The sequence below is a fragment of the Terrapene carolina genome, unplaced genomic scaffold, assembly GCF_002925995.2.
Source record: "Terrapene carolina triunguis isolate 2854851 unplaced genomic scaffold, T_m_triunguis-2.0 Scaffold198, whole genome shotgun sequence".
NCBI classification, from domain to species: Eukaryota; Metazoa; Chordata; order Testudines; family Emydidae; genus Terrapene; species Terrapene triunguis.
Window position 1 is genome coordinate 961,060 of NW_020664549.1, and position 18,275 is coordinate 979,334.

The following is an 18,275-nucleotide window of genomic DNA, read 5'->3' on the forward strand; positions in this document are numbered from 1 at the left end:
ACTTTAAACTTTAGTTCCTCCTTCACGCAGATGTACCCTGTTCAAATCTCTGCGTGCAGGAAATTCCTTCAGAGGCACAAAATCTGATTATCTCAACCCCTTTTCGCTGATGTCATTTCTGGACTGCCTCTTTAGCAACCTTCCCCCTGACTCTGACTGCTGGCAAAAAAAGCAGGGGAGAGAAAGGGAAAGAGAAATATACGCTCAGACAATCTAACAGTTCTCGGAGACTCCTCTCACTTGACTCTTTCCTCCTCAGGAAGCCAAGTAAAGGGAAGAAAGCAAGAGCTTCTGCAAGCACCGAGGGCTAGAGCCGATGGCCTCTGGTTGCCACTAGAATCCTTTCAGGCTGGAGGAGGAGATCACAGGATGAATGCCACAGTCAGTAAGTGTCTTTTGTTTGCCCCCTTTGTTTGCTGTTGTGAAATTCCCACAAGTGGTGGTTTGGATTGAGCTTGTAGGAAAGCCGGTGGGATCTGATAAGTAACAGCCTGCTCTCTTGAACGGGCAAATCAGGTTTTGCAAACTCCTTTTTGAATTAATAGACAAACAAAGGTTTCCAGATATGGCAAAACAACTGGTGACTTTTGGATTTCTAGACACGGGCCAGCACCAAGAGACTGCAGTGATGGGTGGGTACTCCCTGAATGATTAGAGAGATTGTGGCTCTCTCGACAGAAGGCTCAGCAGTATACAGATCCCTGCATAGAGGTCAGGCTACACTGTATAGAGGGGTCTGGGCAGAGTCAAACCTGTGCCCTTTTCAGAAGTCTGTAAAGTAGAGCAGCTTTAGACAACACATCACGGAAAAAGAATGTATGGGTTGGACGCTGTCACTAAACCTTAAGCACTGCACAGCCTGAGAAACAGATGGTAATGTCTCCGGGCAACTAGTTTGTCCCATATCGAGAAATGGACTTGGCTGACCCAGAGGCAATTCTTGGCATCAGACACAGAGGTGGCTACCTAATTAGGCACTGCCTTTCAGGGCAGCACCCAGACTGTGGGAGGAGTGTGGCTGCAAGAAGAGGGCGGCCAGTCAGAAGGAATCCACAGTCCAGAGAGTGGACTGCCAGCTGGCTAGAGGACAAGAGGCTCGCTCGAGCAAGGAATGAGGAGAATAGAGGGGAAGCCAAGCGGAGGCAGGGTGGAGAGATGGGAAGTGATCTGGACAAAGGATAGCTCAGACAGACTTTCATTGGTGGCAGGTGCTTGGTGCTGTGGGATCTTTCACAATGTGTCCTAACCCTTGTGCGGAGCAACAGATTGTGGCTGCCTCACAGCATGGAAGCTGGGCATGCTCCTAATTACCTCAGGCATTGCTTAAGGAAGGCAGTCCTGGATGAGGCTCCCTCGCTAGAGCCCTGTCTCAATGGGCAAAAAAGGAGTAGCATGTTCCTAGCCAAATTAGTTGGCCATGTTGGAGCCTCGTTTCCCTGTAGGCTACAGCATGGCCAGCTCACAAGTCTTTCAGACATGCTGGTTTGCATCTCTTCAAGCCTGTTAGGCTAACTCAGTTGAGCTAATACATTGAGACAGGTCTTAGGGACAGGGGTAGAAGGCTAGCTCCATCTTTGCCCTATCTCAGACTAGAGAGAGGGGTGAAAGCCTCCTTCGGTAGCTTACCCCACCCTGGACTGTGATCTGAGCTCAACATGAGTAAGAGCACTACAGCAGTTTGCAAGCGTAGAGGTAGGGTGGGTTGGAGACAGGAGGAGGGAATGACATGTCCGGAGCGGGATCAGAGCAATCCTAGTTAATCCCAGTTAAATCAGGGGACCTGATTCTGCTCTCAGTCCAGCAGGTGTAAACAGGAGTAGCTCCAGTAAGGTCACTGGTGGTACACAGAGGTGAAACCAAGATCAGAGAGGAGACCTCCGCAGTCTGGGCTTGTAGCCATCTGAAGGGTTAATGGAGACCTCGATTTCTGAAAGACTCATTCATATTGCAGCTGTGCTGCATGAATCCTGCTGCTCCCTTGTGTAAATGCAGAGGCCCTGGACTGAACATTACTCATCTCAGACTTATCTGTGGTGCTACCTAGCGCATGCAGACTAGTGCAGCTCTGTGACTGTTTGTGAGCCCAGCCATTCCCCTAGCCAGCCTGAGCCATAGGTGCAGGAAGCAGCGGTACTGGGGGTGCTGCAGCACCCCCAGGTTTTGTGCCCGGCATCCCGGCCGCTGGCCCCATGCCCCCGCTGCCCAGGGTATCTGACACCGGCCCCGTGCCCCTGCCGCCCAGGGTCCTGGCCACCAGGCCCGCTGCTGCCTGGGGACTCTGCTGTTGGACCCGGATCCTGCTCAGCTGCCAGCCCCGGGTGCTCGGCTGCTGGCCCCCGCATGCGGGATCCTGGCTAGCTGCTGGACCCAGGTCCCAGCCACTGGGTCCACATGTGGGGTCCCGGCTGCCAGCCCCAGCTCTAGGGGGCGGTGAGGGGTGCGGACAGGGCAAAGCGGGGGGGGTGCAGCTCAGCACCTCCACTCCAAAAACTGTTCCAGCGCCACTGGCCTGAGCCTCTCCATGAAAAACATAAAGAGCTTCCTTTACAAAGCATGGCCTTGATTTGTGCCCAGGCACTTCTGCATGCTCCCAAACACAGACACCCATCAGCCCAACAGGAAACCCTATCACCTGCATGTGGAAGTGATAACATTGGGGGATTAGTGCTGAAGAGTGTGCATCAATGTGTTCCTCCTCACAGACACACTAGATTATCAGAAATGCTCAGCTCCCAGCAGCTCCCTTCCGGGTCCTGAGCACGCTTGAAAATCTGATCAAGGGAGGCAAGGTACAGGCCCCTTTGAACATTAAACCCCAAAGGGAAACTGTTAATGAGAGGAGGGGAAAATGCTTAGTGTTCATTCCTGCTACTTTGGGATGCACAAGGCCATCATCACATGTGTTTATACTTTCTCCAAAGAGTTATTTTTTCTGAATAGACTTTCATGACATTAGTTACTATCAGCTCCCTGTTTTTTGCTGGAGGACTCTTTGGAAGGCTGGAGTGGGACAGCAACATCACACTAAGCTGAAACCTGAGAGCGGATTGCCCAGCCTTTAGCTGCAGGGGAGGGGAGTCTGGGGATGCATCCACACCTACCTTATTGTAAAATACCTCATTCTGATTTTTGAGTTGATCTGCTTCCAAAGCGAATTAGTTGATGCAGAATGAGATGCCAGATAATTTGTCAAAAAAAAAACAACAAAAACCTTGTGTATGGATGCAAGGCAGTTTATCAGAAAACACCAAGTTAAATCCAAAATAACTTTCAAGAAGCCCTAAATCTTTGATGGTGCCGTTATGGCAGGTAGACATGCCAGCTGGAAACATGCCACCACCAGAAGATACCTGAGGGATCTACCTGTTCATTTTACACACGCTCCACTCTAGCCACCCGTTGATCCAATACACAACAGGTTTGGGGAGTGGTTAGTTTAGCGGGTGCATTTAGAGTCAACAAAGCCAAATAAAACCATGCTAGTGCAAGAGGACATCCTATCAGATACACAGGTTATTTGCAGATGCCAGAACCGTGCTGTCTGAAAGCTGTAACCTACCCACGGGGACTCTGTCACTGATGGCCATAACTTGATAGGGATGCTAGCAGCAAGACTTTGAGTGATTTCACTTTCTCACACCGGGATGGCTGAGTGTATTGTACTGGGACTGGGTTTGTACTGGTGATGGCAGACTCCTTCAGGGGTAGTGAGATCAGCAGTTCAAAAGTTTTACATCCATCCGCCACACTTCCTAATAAGGGTTAGTCCAGGCTACTGGGCAGTGATTTCCATCAGGTCTTATTTTTATCCAAGGCTGGGTCTACACTACAGCCGGGGTCCGACCTAAGATACGCAACTTCAGCTACGTGAATACCGTAGCTGAAGTTGCGTATTTTAGGTCGGCTTACCTGGCTGTGAGGACGGCGGCAAGTCGACCGTTGCCGCGCTGCCGCCGACTCCGCTGCCGCCTCTTGTCGAGGTGGATTTCCGGAGTCGACGGCAGAGCGATCAGGGATCGATTTTACCGCGTCTTCACTAGACGCGGTAAGTCGATCCCCGATAGACCGATTGCTACCCGCCGGATCGGCGGGTAGTGAAGACGTAGCCCAAGCCAGCTCAGCTGTCTCTCTCCACGATCCGTGCTGATCCTTTCCCAGATGCCTGTTATCCAGGAATTAATCTCTGCCTTACTCTCACACTTCCTGGCCCAAAACCAATTATCAGCTGTCGAGGAGAAAATCCCCACCCCCTCTTATGCACCTGGTCAACTGTGCAATACCAGGAAATGGGTGAGGGGAGATTAGCCTTCAATGGGAAGGCAAAAAAACCCAAAAAGCCCGATGTACCAAAAGATGCTAGACCATCGGTGTGTCCCAGTCTGATCAGTCACATGTATCTACATATGCCTTTCTTATACTTGGCTCAAGCTCTAACTCTCCTTTGCATAGCTTCACTCCCAAGCCTCTCTTTTCCTTTCCAAGCTGCCTGGTTTGTTGCTTGTCCCAAGCTATTGCAGAGCAGTGCAGAATAGGGTTGCCAGCCCTCCCATGATTTCCTGGAGTCTCCAGGAATTAAAGATTAATCTTTAATGAAAGATGGTCATGTTATGAAGCCTCCAGGAACACAGCCAACCGAAATCGGCAACCCTAATGCAGAACGAGGGCAGAAGTTGCTTCTAGGGGACTGGGCTAGTAAGTTCTGTAGTTTTGCAGCAGTAGCTGTAGAGTCAAGATATTAAGGTGCATCATTCCAAGCACTTAGCACAGGAGATGGGCCTGACCAAGGACCTATCAGAACCCTTCAACTCTGAGGGTTTGGAATCTGAAACCCAATCCAAAATGTGCAGATAGCCCCTATCTCTGAAACAGGCTGAATCCTGTGTCTGAGAACTCTTGTGCTTTGGAGAAGGTGAAAGCTGAACCAGAGCCCAGGTCGGCGTGGCAGTAATACTTTGGTATCTAGCTCTGCTAACGGAACTGTGAACGGAGATGTTTCTCAAACAATGTTTTTCTCCGCTTCAGTACTGCTCCCTGATGCCCTTCTCTGCACTGTGTAATGGTGAATCCTTCTGCTGGCCAAGAATAGAATGAGTCACCCCGGAATGGAAGAATGATGAATCACCGCACGGTTAGGTTTGTGGACTGGGTTCTTTACCGCTGCCTTGCTCTCAGGAATAGCAGGAGTCTCAAATGGAACTTAGGGCTGGTCTCCCAAGTCAGTGCTTCATGCAGTCTCATTTAAAAGTCAGCCAGGAAAGATTAGCTAGCAGTGATACGTGCCCTTTTAACAAATACTTTGTGGCCCAGCCTCCTCTGATGTTTGGCTCAGCTGTGTGGGAGGGACCCAGGTTTCAGGGTGGTAATGAAAGCCACAGCCAGGGAAGTTTTGTGTAAGTTTCTTACAGCCATTTTATTATGATGATTATTAAACTACTATTGGAGTAGAACCTAAGGACCTCACACAGGGAGCAGGGCCTCATTGCGCTAGGTGCTGTACAAGCAAACAGTAAGAACGTCCCGGCCCTTGACAGCTCACGCTCTAGCATTAGACAATATTCAGCAGAAGAATGAGCAGACAAGAGAGAAGGGATAGAGGTCAGAAGAGGGTGAGGTAAAAAGGTAGCAGTGAAGATAGGGTGTAGTTGCGGTGGTCTCAGTGGTGTCAGTCTCCAGGCTGTGACATCAGGTGTAAAACAGTCCCTCAGCCTTGGCCCCAGAGGCCTCTCTTTATAGGATCAGTCTAAATTGCGCCTGACATCACCAGCACCATAAGGATAAAATAGCGCCCAGAGCTCCAGGCAACACCCATTTGGGATGTGGAAACAGAAGCGCAGTTTGGACAGTGGCAGCGATAAAGTCAGTGAGGGAAACACGAGCTGAGTAACGCTGGCTCCTGCACACAGCACAAACACTGACAGGTTTGTTGGATGCCGGTCCCACTCACAATAGGCTCCTTGTGGCAGGCACTGTCAGTCTGTGAGGGCTTGTGCGCTGCCTGCCTCCAGCCCCTTCTCCTTTTGTTGCAGTGGAAAGCACAGCACAATGGGGGGTTTGCTAGTGAGGGGGACAAGAGACAAATGCAGACGCTCAGCGTTTCAGGGGCCTAGAAGTGGAGCCCATTTAACCAAGCTACAAACAGTGATGGTTAAAGCTCTAAGGTTCCGGAGCACCCATAACAAATGCAAAGCCCCATTCCAAGCTCTCCTGACACGCCAGGCAGCCTCTGAGGAGAAGCTGAATCGGGCGCAGGTAGGGATAGCAATGGGAAGATTTCCTGATGGGCAAAATTCAGCTCCGTGCGGAGGCCCAGCACAAGGCCTTAGCTGCCATTTATGCAAAGCAGCTGTCACAGAGAGTCTCACTTGCTATCTGAGCAAGAAGCAGTTCCCGAAGGGTGGGGGAGTTCCCGAAGGGTGGCACCGGGAGAGCAATTGTAATACACAAGCCACAAGGGCATGGGGGGGGGGGGGGGGCGCAACAGGGGGGTGTTGTGTCCCCTTCCCCCAAACCACAGGCAGGTGTGGAATTTCCCTCCCCCCCCCCGTTGGCCTGACTAATGCTGCCCCCCAAAATCACGCCTATGCACAACATTACGAGGTACCTTCCTGCCATCCTGGATGTGCTGGCAGAAAAGGATTCAGGCAGTGGAGGGCACTGTCATTCCTGGGTCAGTATCCAGCCAGAGTGCTCAGAGCACAGAAAAATGAAGTGACATGCTGAGGGCTGAGAGGATCTGGCTCACCAGGGAGCCTGGCTGCAGGGAAAGGTCCGGCAGCCTAAGAGCTGGGGCTGGTAAGCGAAGGGACAGTGTGGAGCCAGCCTAGTTGCTGGATGCTGGCCAGTGGCCGCTGTAGCCGGACACAGCACAGTGAATGACATGTGACAGCAGGAGGGCAGTGCAAATATGCCCCGCTGAGATCATAGACAAAAGGATTCAGGCTGGGGGCAGTCTGCAGGATAGGGTTCCTGGCCCCTGGGAGAGGAGTGGGTGGAGTATCCCTGGCACGAGGAGCCCCATGGGATGCAGTGCCCCTGCCCTGAACTGGCCCCTAGGTGCTGAGTTAGGAATTGCTGGGTTGATCTTTTATTGTAATTGTTAAAGTCATTGTGGGGAGGGTATTTGCACCTTTAAGCAGCCCTGGAAAAAGAATGTGCTGTTATTCAAGGTGTATGAGTGCTACAGGGCCCCACCAAGGGCTGGAGCCTGGCCAGCCCAGCACTTGGAGCATCTGCTCTGCCTGCCTTTGAGCACGTGGTATGCACAACAGGCTACCCGGTGTGATTTCCAAAAATACATCACTTCCCATTCAGGCGTCTAAATAAAGGCCAGATAGTCACAGATAAACTCTGGCCCCCACTGTGGGCGCTGACCTCTTTTGAAAATTTCCATCCTGGAGGCGGCTCTGTAACCACAGCACTCTCAGTGACACGCAGCAATAGGGCTGGTTACCATACGGCCTTGGATTAAGTGGCGCCGAGGGCTGGTGGTGAATTTCCCTCCTCTGCATGTGTCTCGTGGTAGCTGGGATGTGAAATCTAGTCTAGTCATTGTCTCTCGTTCCATCCTCTAGGCCCCCTTCATGAATTCCAGCAAGAACGTGGATTTGAAGATAATTATCATAGGAGCACTGGGGTAAGCAGAATCCTTCCTACTGGAGTCCAACAGTCCTGAGGGTTTGTTCTCATGAAGGCTAAATGAGTCCCACTCTAAGTCCCCTTTACACTGCTAGAATGATGTAGGTTGGCCTTAATGTAAATGAGAAAGTGGGACTTTATCTTCAATGGCTAAGGTTCTCCAATTTACTTTTCATATATTTATAATCATCTCTAAGCTGCTGTGGAACACAGGGGAAATTAACAGCATTAAAAATAATCCATTAAAACATTAAGCCCTTAAATGTAGAGGTTCAAACTCCAATCTTCCTGTACTTACAGTATGGCACCCACCCACAAACCAAACTAGTTCACAGATCAGTTCGAAGCCTGGCTACATACAGGTTTCACACATCTAAGATGCATCCAAGACCAAGGCTAATTTCAGAGCATACTAGCGCAGATGAAAATGGTAAGGCTGAGTGGTTGGAGTTTGGTTCCCATCATGGAGTCAATATCCCATTAATAACAGGGTGTGGGAATCTGTGACTCTCCGGTCTTATTCTGTGCACCTGATTCTATAGTGCAACTCAGAAGTCCTGAGGCTAATGCATGTCCCTTTGTGTGCCTCTTCCTTTGTCCCAGGGTGGGGAAAACCTCCCTCCTGCACCAGTTCGTGCACAAGACATTCCATGAAGATTATCGGACTACTCTGGGAGCCAGTATCCTATCTAAGCACATCATGGTGGACAACACCCCCCTAAAACTGCAGGTGAGGCACTTCCCTGTTTGGTCTCTGGCATCTATCCACTCAGAAGAAGCCTGTCTTTTGACCTGGTGTGTGTGCACAGCGCCAGGCGATGTCCATTTAACAGAGGCCGGTGCACAAATAAGGGATCATTCAGGACCTGCTCCTGCTCCCTTTGAAATCAACAGTAACATTTTAACTGTTGCAGGCTTGTGCCTGCTGTTCAGTGGTCCTGAGCACCCATGGATTCTGCTGAAGTCAAGAGGAGCTGCAGGTGCTCAGCACCTGTGGAAACCAGGCCCTTGATAGCTAAATGGTGTACAGAGCAGCAGATAGTCTAAGGTCACAGTCAGCAGGTCACCACCTCCAGAACATGGAGGGATGGGGGGGAAGGGCTCTGCAGCAGCCCTGCCTCAGTTTCCCCTTCTCAGGACTCCTCAGTAAATGCCACAGCCTGATTTGGCCGCTGCAGTGCCTCGGCCCTTCACAAAAGCCCACTCCTTCTGGGGAAACAGAACTTAAAAACAAACAGAACACAAAGTCTTTACCCTAATCTTAAACTGGGCCCAGCCTTTCTTTCCCAAGGGATTGGTCTTCTCCCCTCTCATTCTTCTGCCCGCTCCTTTCCATCTCATCCCCACGCTGCTCTTCCCCAGACAGGCACCCCCAGTCCTTCCTGCCTGGAGTCTTCCCAGGCCTCTGCCTATCTTATGCTCTAGCTCCTTGCAGCCATCTGCACTTCCCTTTTCTCCTCAGGCCTCTGAGGTAAATAAGGTAGAAGCCTGTTTGAGTCACATGACCTGCTTCATTTCCCCCACCTGGGGAGGAGAGTTGGCTGTGTCACAGGTGGGGCTGAAGCCCATCACCCTTTAAAGGGCCAGTTACCCCATAACAGTCAATTAATGTTGTGCGTTCCTGCCCTTCTCCCCCATTAGATCTGGGACACCGGGGGTCAGGAGCGGTTCCGGTCCATGGTGTCGACGTTCTATAAGGGCTCGGATGGCTGTATGCTGGCCTTCGACGTCACAGACCTGGAGTCCTTCGAGTCCTTGGATGATTGGAGAGAGGACTTCCTGGAGAAGATAATCCCCACAGAGCAGGGCTTCCCCCTGGTGGTGCTGGGAAATAAAATCGACTTAAATGAACGGCAGGTAAGGAGGGAGCTTGGTCCCAGTTAAGGGCTCAGAAGAATCAGCCATGGAGGGTGGGAGGGGTAGGGCTAGATTTCTATGACTAAATTTCATAGCGTTCTGGTGGTGCTTCCGGGTCAGGGTTGGAGCACACTGGGGAAACTCGCCCGCCTTCTGCCTGTCCAGCTTCTGGGAATGACACAGGACTCCAGCTTCCTGTCAATCACACACCGTTCACCAGCAGCAAATTCAATTAAAAATTTATAACCCACCACAAGCCCCACTTGAAGCCTAAATTCCCAGAAGTGGCTAATGCTGTTGGGTGCCCAACTGTAGATGCCTTAAAGGAGTCTGATCTCCAAAAAGGGCTGAGCTCCCACCCTCTGAAAATCAGGCCCCTTCTGTGTGTTTCCGGTTGGGCTTCCCAAAATTAAGGCACCTGGAACAAGTGGTTCCCTTTAGAAGCTATAGGGTTTACTTACTATAGCTGGAGTATTTAGTCTGGCACAGGCCGGGTTTACAATTCACCAACAAACCAGAAATTCCTGTCTGGAAGCGAGGGAAGGGAAATCATTATTAATAATTAATAAAACCCCTCAGCGGTAGCTCAACAGTTAGATTCCAGAAGATTCCCTCCCCAGAAGGCTGAAAGAAATCTCCTTCACTTAATGCCCCACCAAGCCCTCCTGTGACCTTGCTGAAGGAGGGACATGCTCCAGCCCAGGCTCTTTAAGAAGATCAGTGTCCTCGAAGAGCAATGAGCCAAATGTTCTGCTACCGAGCACTGTGTGCCTGACGGTACAATGCTCCGCACCTGTCAGCACTTGGCCCTGTAGTCAAGAGACCACGCTGAGTTGCCAGCATGCACTGAGAGCCTCATTCTGAAACCACGCTGGAGGCTCCCGTTGGCTTCAATGGGCATTGAGTGCGCTCCACACCATCCCAACATTTGCTCTCAGTGGCTGTAGAATGAAAAGCCCAAGGAGAAGCCCAGGGGTCTCTGAGCATATGGCTACCATCAGGAGCGGCGAATACCCCACGCACTGGACTTGGTCACATCCTTAAGGGCTGCAAATGAATAACATGACCACATCCCTCTCTCTTCTCCCAGGTGTCCAAGGAGACAGCTTCATTCTGGTGCAAAGAAAAGGACATCCCGTATTTTGAAGTCAGTGCCAAGAACGATATCAACGTAGTGCAGGCCTTTGAGACGCTCGCAAGGCAGGCCCTGTCGAGGGTGAGTAGCGGTGCTGGCCATGTGCCCTTGTGAGCTCTAGAGCCCTGATGTGGGACTTGAGAGACCTGGGTTCTGTTCCTGGCTCTGCTGCTAGTCTGCCAGGTGATCTTGAGCAAGTCATGTCCCCGCCCTGTGCCTCAGTTTCCCCACCTGTAAAATGAAGATAATGATACTGGTTTCCTTTGTAAAGTGCTTTGAGATTCACTGATGAAAAGTACCATTTAGGAGCTAGAATTATTATTATTATTTTCATCATTTGGGCCAGAAGTCTCATGGAAACAGCTGGTGAGAATCTGGTGCCATTTAAGCTAAAACCCAAACCCTGGCCTGAATTTGCCCTTGGATTTAAATCTTAAACTTCACCTTATACCTAAGTGAGGATTCAGACTGGACGTTGACCAGTTCTCGTGATTTTTTTTTATCTTTTCCAATAATTTTAGTCAAAAATGCAAATTTATCATTCATCATTTATTTCTGAAATATTTTCAGGACTTAATTTTAATTATTTTCAGCACTTAATTTTAATTTTAAATAATGTTTTAAAAATCCATCTTGCAACCACTCGGATGAAAAAATTCAGTGTTGAATATTTCTCATGTAAAAAAATATTGGGCAATAAACAAGGAGATAAATGTTTTCCTAAATAACATTGATAAAAATAATTCTAAAAGCTAATGAAACAAGAAATATTTTGCGGTTTTGAAAATTCTTTGCCAAAGTGTTGTTTTAATTTTTCGACCAATCATAAGGGATTCCAGAAAGTGTAGCCAGTATAGCTATGTAAACTGTGCCCTCTACTGGTCATCTCAGTGAAATCAATAGAGGAGGGAAAGCATCGGGCTTGAAAGCCAGTCATTCAGAAGCCGTCCTCCATTTTAAGACAGCAATTTTGCATCTGCAAGTATTTGCAGGTACAACCTGAGGTCAGTTACATGTTTAACCAGAGTACCCAGACGGTGCCCAGAAATCAAACAGCTCGACATGAAAATGGCACACATTGTGCCTGAATTTATTTAAATCTACAAAACTGCAGGCAAAAAATGTGATGGGCCCTTTCAAAATATGGCCCTTTTCCTAGGTCGGAATTAGTATTTAAATAAGGGGAGGAGTCATGATTAAAGTAAATGGTCTGCTCAGAAGAGAGGACTGGTATCAAACTAAACTCTACAGTCTTAAAATGGAGTTAACTTAAATGTGCAACATTTGCAGTGAAATGTTGCTAAGTCATCTCCATTGGAAAGGTGTGGTGTCTATTGCCTGTGGATGTATGTACAATACTACGATAGGTAGAGCATATTACTCTCTCTAACCACAAGGGTCACTGTCCCATCTGTGCAGAAGGTTCAGTAGAGTGATGTAAATGAGAGTGTTTTCATTCCACATGGGGTCGTGCAAACGTTTTTGTGATTTTGGTCCCATATTCTTAGTGAACCAATATTGTAACTCAGACTGAATCTCAGATGAAGCTGCCAGGCTTTCTGCAATTCTGTTCTGTTCAGAGTCATACACCTTGCCCATCACTGTGGTGCCTGAAAGCATTAAGCAGCCCGACTAGCATCTGTTGCGCGTGGTTCTTTCTTTTTGCCTAATTTTCATCCCAAATCATGAATCAGTCTGAGATCACTCAAATTTCAGCTCAAAACTCAGTCCCAGGTTCCTGGAGATTTATCCCCAGTTCTTCAAAAAGTTTGTGACCCTCAGGGAAACTCGGGTTGGTAAGAAACCTGAAATTGGGTGATTTCCCTCGGGGAAGTTTAGGATTCAGGGATTGTAGTAAAGCAAGCCCTTTTTTAAAAGCAAACCCAAGCCACTTTTATTTCCTCTTGTCTTTTTTCCAGTACCAAGAGATGCTCGAGAACTATTTAACAGACTCCATCAAGCTCACTCCTGACGACCAGCCCAAGAAGAAATGCTGCTGAATGAGACATTTGGAGACAGCTGACATCATGTCTCTGAGTCCTCGCTCGGCACCGAAATCGCTGAACCGACTCCATTCACTTCCGGTTTTGTGTTCAGCCACAGGAGATGACCACAGTGATCTGGTTCCACATTGCACAGCCAAGCTGACAAATCTCGTGACATTTACCGAGTGCAGAGAAGAGACCGACCTTTTCTCTAAATGCCTAGATTGGACTAACGCAGCCAGGTGCAGTCGGGACCCTTGTTGCTTCATTAACCTTCTAACCACGCATTTCAAAGCCTTGCACCAGCCTTCTAAACCTGGCTCTGTGCAGTCAGTGCTGAGTCCAGGTGGCCCAGCTACCTTCCCAGGGCTGTGGCTGGCTCAGTGACCTCACTCACCTGCTATCTCTCTGCTCTAGTTACACCTGTTGACACGCAGGCAGGTCACAGTGGATTAGTGGCTCACCCTCTGGCACTTGACCAGGCATTCCCAACACACGCCTGAATTGACAGTGCTAGGCAAGGCAGGGCTGTGCTGTCACTGCCCTGCAGGCTGGGCCTCCCTAGAGAATGTAATCTCAGTCCCCGCTGTTTGAACGCAAAACAGAGACATTTGTTCGCCAGATACCCAGTGTTTAAACTAACACCTTCACAGTCTGCACTTGATATTAAACAGGCGTAAGCTACTTATCCCCAAGGGAGGGAAGGCTGGATGGTCTAGTGCTCAAAGCACAGGCCTGAGAGCCCGGAGCTTCTACATTCTAATCCCAGCACTGACACACATTGCCCTAGGCATAACCTTTCTGTGCCTTAGTTTCTCCCCACCTGTAAAATGGTAGGGGGGGCGTGATAACTCTCCCTCACCCAGAGATGAGGTTGGTTGTAAAGCACTTTGACAATGAGCTGGGCTGTGTTGTTTTATTGGCAGGGTGTTTTTTAAAGGAATACTTTTAAAGGGAGGCAGTGGGGCCTACTGGCTAGAGCACTAGACTGGGTCACAGGAGACCTGGGTCCTATTTCCAGCTCATCCGCTAGTCTGCTGGGTGACCTTTGGTAAGTCACTTCACCTCCCCGTGCCGCAGTAGCCCCATCTGTAAAATGGGGATAATGATGAAACGTGCTAGGTAAGAGCTAGGCATGATTACTATTTTATTAATCACTGAAAAAAGGGAGGCATGGATCAGATTTTGACACAAGCAAGGGGATTGAGCAGAACTCGAAAAGGGAAAGTGAAGGAAAGCGAAACTTTGGGATCTGTGCAGATCTGTGACTGTCCTGCTCAAGTGCCTGGATTTCTATCTCCACCTGGGAATGATGCCCAATTTTCTGCTTTTATTGCCCTGTGGGGTTCGGATTCATCTTTGGGTGTTAAAGACACAAGGGCTGGACTAAGCTGTGCCCGTAATGTGAAACTGACACATGAATTTAGGATTTTCAGTGATCCCAGGACAGGAGTAGTGGGAGGGAAAGCAGCACATTCCTACCTCTCGAAGGTGGTTCGTGGCACTTTTAGTTGGTGGCTGTGAGCAGCAGAAGCAGCTGCCACGTGGAACTTGGCCAACGCTTGCGGAATTGGTGAAACCTGGGTTAACACAGCAGTGAGGCTCACCGGAAGCCAAGCCGCAGGCTGGGGCCAGAGGGCACAGCGGTGTATCAATGCTGTTTCCATGCAGTTTGGCTTTGACTGTGGAAATCTCATCCAGCCATGAAGCCCAGAGGAGCGGTGGACCCCTTCCTGTACACCCTGCCGTGGGCTGTGATCTCTTCGCATACACCCGGATATGGGCTGAGCCATGGGCCAGGATCCCTTCGCGTACACCCTGGCATGGGCCGCGATCCCTTTGCAAACACCCTGACATGGGTCGCGCTGCTGAAGGTCTTTGGCCCAGTGTGCTCAAAGCTACCTTAGAGAAATGTTTCTGCGTTCAGAGATGACCACAAAACCCCTGTTAATTTAAAATCATTCCAGCAAAAGTAAAAAGTTTACTCTGAAATGCTGGGCGTGTGCATCTTCTTTGTGTGTGGCTCTAAATGAGAGGATGTCCTGGGTGGGTTCCCTGGGAGAAGCAAATTTCACAGCAGTCCTGTGCGGGGGAATAAGGCAAGCTGGACTGGCACTTCCTCGGAGCGTTTAGTCCAGCTCTGAAGTGTCAGTGTTGGTGGAGAAGTAGATCCTACTGGAGGGGTGGGGAATCCCCTTCTTCCACCCCCAGGAGCTGCAAGGATCCGTTTCTGAAGCCCCTCAATCTTTGCTGCAGAACTTCTTTTGGTTTCACATTTCAAACGTGTCTAGCTCCTGCCTCTCTCTCTGAACCGGGAGTCACATAAGCCATAGGCCTGGAAGAACCTCCTGGGTCCTGGAGTCCAGTCTCGGGCTGTCTCAAGCCACCGTGACGCACAATCCTATTGTTGTTATTATTTGTATTCCAGCAGCCCCTAGAGACCAGGTCCCAGAAGGCGCTGCGCCAGGCACTGTACAAACATCTAACAGAGTCCTTGCACCGGAAAGCTTATGATCTAAATGAGTTCCGAGCCCCTCCTGAAGATCACAATGACATTCCTGAGAAATTCCAGGATTTTTCTCTGGGACCATTGCTATTTTCCCAGCAGAAATTTCTTTGCCCAAACACCAGTTTTGCAAAGCACAGACAACAGCAAATGGGGATGGAAGGAGTTTGGAATGGACGTAAGGGTCTAACTGATCACCATATTTGGGGTCAGGAAGGAATTTTCCCTCAGGTCAGATTGTCAGCCAGAGATCCAGAGTCGTCCCCCCTGCTCCTCCCCCTCCCGGTCATCTGCAGCCTGGGGCATGGGTCACTTGCTAGTTTGAACTAGAGTAAATGGTGGAATCTCTATAGCTTGAAGTCTTAAAATGTATGAAAGATCTGTATATGGGCCTGTCATTCTGCCTTTGGGCACAAGAGGTCGTCAGTACAGTGTGAAGAAAACTTCTATTGTATAGCCTCCATACCAGCTTTGTAGAATCACAGAAATGTAGGATTGGAAGGGACCTCGAGAGGTCATCTACCATTGTCCTGCACTGAGCAGGGCTAAGTATTCCCTAGACCAGGGATCCGCAACCTTTCAGAAGTAGCGTGCCAAGTCTTCATTTATTCATTCTGATTTAAGGTTTCGTGTGCCAGTAATACATGTTAACATTTTTAGAAGGTCTCGTTCTATGTCTTTAATATATAACTAAACTATTGTTGTATGTAAAGTAAATAAGGTTTTAAAACTGTTTAAGAAGCTTCATTTAAAATTAAATTAAAATGCAGAGGCCCTCGGACCGGTGGCCAGGACCCGGGCAGTGTGAGTGCCACTGAAAATCAGCTCACATGCTGCCTTTGGCACGCATGCCATAGGTTGCCTACCCCTGCCCTAGACTGTCCCAGACATGTGTTTGTGCAACCTGTTCTTAAAAACTTCTAATGCAGAGGTGGCCAACCTGAGCCTGAGAAGGAGCCAGAATTTATCAATGTACATTGCCAAAGAGACACAGTAATACGTCAGCAGCCCCCCATCAGCTCCCCCACCCACTGGCAGCCCCGCCGATCAGCACCTCCCCCTCCCTGCCCACACCTCCCAATCAGCTCTTTCGTGGCATGCAGGAGGCTCTGGGGGGAGGGGGAGGACCGAGGGCATGGCAGGCTCAGGGGAGGGGGTGGGAAGGGGTGGAGTGGGGGCAGGGCCTGTGGCAGAGCCAGGGGTTGAGCAGTGAGCACCTCCTGGCACATTGGAAAGTTGGCGCCTGTAGCTCCAGCCCCGGAGTCGGTGCCTATACAAGGAGCCGCATATTAACTTCTGAAAAGCTGCATGTGGCTCTGGAGCCATAGGTTGGCCACCCCTGTTCTAATGATAGAGATTCCACAACTTCCCAGGACCTTCATACCTTATACTTTTTCATAAACGTCCTTAATTGCAAATTCATTCCTACCCAATACATACTCTCTTTGGCTCACCTTAAGCAACCTTCAATTCCCAGAATTGTGACAAAGGAACTCTGTGCATAATCTCATTCCTAAAATCTGCCTGAATAACTGCTCTTTCTCCCTGAAATATAATGCCATTCTGTACACACAAACTGTCTCTTTTCTGAAAGAATGGTGTTATCTCGTTAGGTAATTGGTATTTTGTCGCTGGCCATCGTTGTAGGATTATGCATTTCAATGTCTACAGCATTCTGTCTTGCTCTGTACCTCTGTATTTCTCTCAGCCTTTCTTCTGAGATAGGTAAGTCCTGTACCATATTTATTGTCTCCACCTCTGGCCCTTCCTTGTTGGGTTCTGGCAGGTATCCAAGGCTTAAGATGTCTACCAACACCTAATCTTTCCCTGGGCAATACTTGATCTATACGGTGTACCTCTGCAGTCAGATCATCATCTGCTGTAAGTGCTTTGGGGCACTGCGTAATGGCTTTCTCCAAATGCCTTTGAGAGGTTTATGGTCAGATTGTATGTCCATGGTGAGACCATAGCTGGATTGGTGAATTTTTTCCATTCCAAAGAGTATTGCTAATACCTCTTTTTCAATTTGAACATGGCCCTTCTCTGTCACGGACAATGCTTTGCTTGCAAATGAAACAGGTAACCCCCTTGCAACATGGTAGCCCCCAGGCCCTAATCAGCTATATCGCATTGCAGTATTAGGAGCTCCTCTGTGTTGCAATATTTCAAAATAGGAGCCTTCCCAGTCATCTCTTTTACTTTCCTGAATGTTTGCTCATGTTGGTCCTTCCACGGCCATAAGATGTCTCGATGTATCAGCTGTCTCAAGATCTCTCATTTCTCAGACAGATTGTTGCAAAACTGTGCTAAATAATTGATCATTCCCATGAATATCTGGACTCCTTTAACATCACTGGGTCTTGGCATTTCTCTGTCCTCACTTTCTCTGGATCTACTTTCAGTCCTTTGGAGATCAACATATATCCACCGTATGGCACCTTGGTTACTTTCAACCTGAGCTTGTCTAAGTTCAATTTAATATTCTTCTTTCTGCATCTCTGAAAAAACTGTAGTAATTTGTAGTCATGATCTTGTTGTGCTTGTTCTGTTTTATCACCCTCTCACACTATCAGCACATCATCTGCTATTTTCCGCATTCCCGTCAGGCCCTTTAACGCTTGGTCAATCTGCTCTGGAATAGCTCTGATTCCAGACTGATTCCCACTGCATCCTTACTCATCAGTATCTCCCAAGTGGAGTCGTGATGGCTGTCAAGTAACTGGAATCTTCATCCAATCCGACAAGCCAGAATTAATTTTTTCCATTGAACACTGTAATAACTCTTGCTTTAGACAGATCTGGTAATATGTCCTCAATTGTAGGCAGAAGGAAATGGTTCCATTTCAAAGCTTTCTCTAAAGCAGAAGGGAGCAAATTACCGCCCGAAGCCCCATCCGGCCCGCAGGACCTTCCCTCTGGTCCCCGAGCTCCTGCCAGGGAATGGGGTCAGGACAGGCTTGCGGAGGAGCCAGCCCAACTCCCTGGCAGCACGGTGAGCGGGGCAGAGGCTAGCCCCTACCCCCCCGCCTCCGCCTCCCTCGCAGTCACAGTGCCTGGGCAGTGTGGCTGCAACTCCGGCCGGGCGGCACACTATAGCGCCACCAGACCTGGTGCTCCAGGGTGGTGCGGTCAGGGGGTGGGGATCTGGGGGAGTTCC

The 18,275-nt window shown here is 49.3% G+C and overlaps 1 protein-coding gene across 2 annotated transcripts; it reads left to right on the forward strand.

The window, feature by feature from the left end:
• The first annotated feature begins 213 nt into the window (after positions 1-213).
• LOC112118421 (ras-related protein Rab-7b) lies at positions 214-13,608 on the forward strand. 2 transcript variants are annotated; one of them, XM_024216718.2, is made up of 7 exons: positions 214-385; positions 5,023-5,133; positions 7,572-7,633; positions 8,239-8,365; positions 9,277-9,492; positions 10,583-10,708; positions 12,547-13,608. In XM_024216718.2, the coding sequence occupies exons 3-7, from the start codon at positions 7,581-7,583 to the stop codon at positions 12,625-12,627; spliced, it is 603 nt and encodes a 200-aa protein (XP_024072486.1). In that variant the 5' UTR covers positions 214-385; positions 5,023-5,133; positions 7,572-7,580; the 3' UTR covers positions 12,628-13,608. The 2 variants fall into 2 exon arrangements, with proteins under 2 accessions (XP_024072486.1, XP_024072485.1); XM_024216717.2 differs by lacking the exon at positions 5,023-5,133.
• The last annotated feature ends 4,667 nt before the right edge of the window (positions 13,609-18,275 follow it).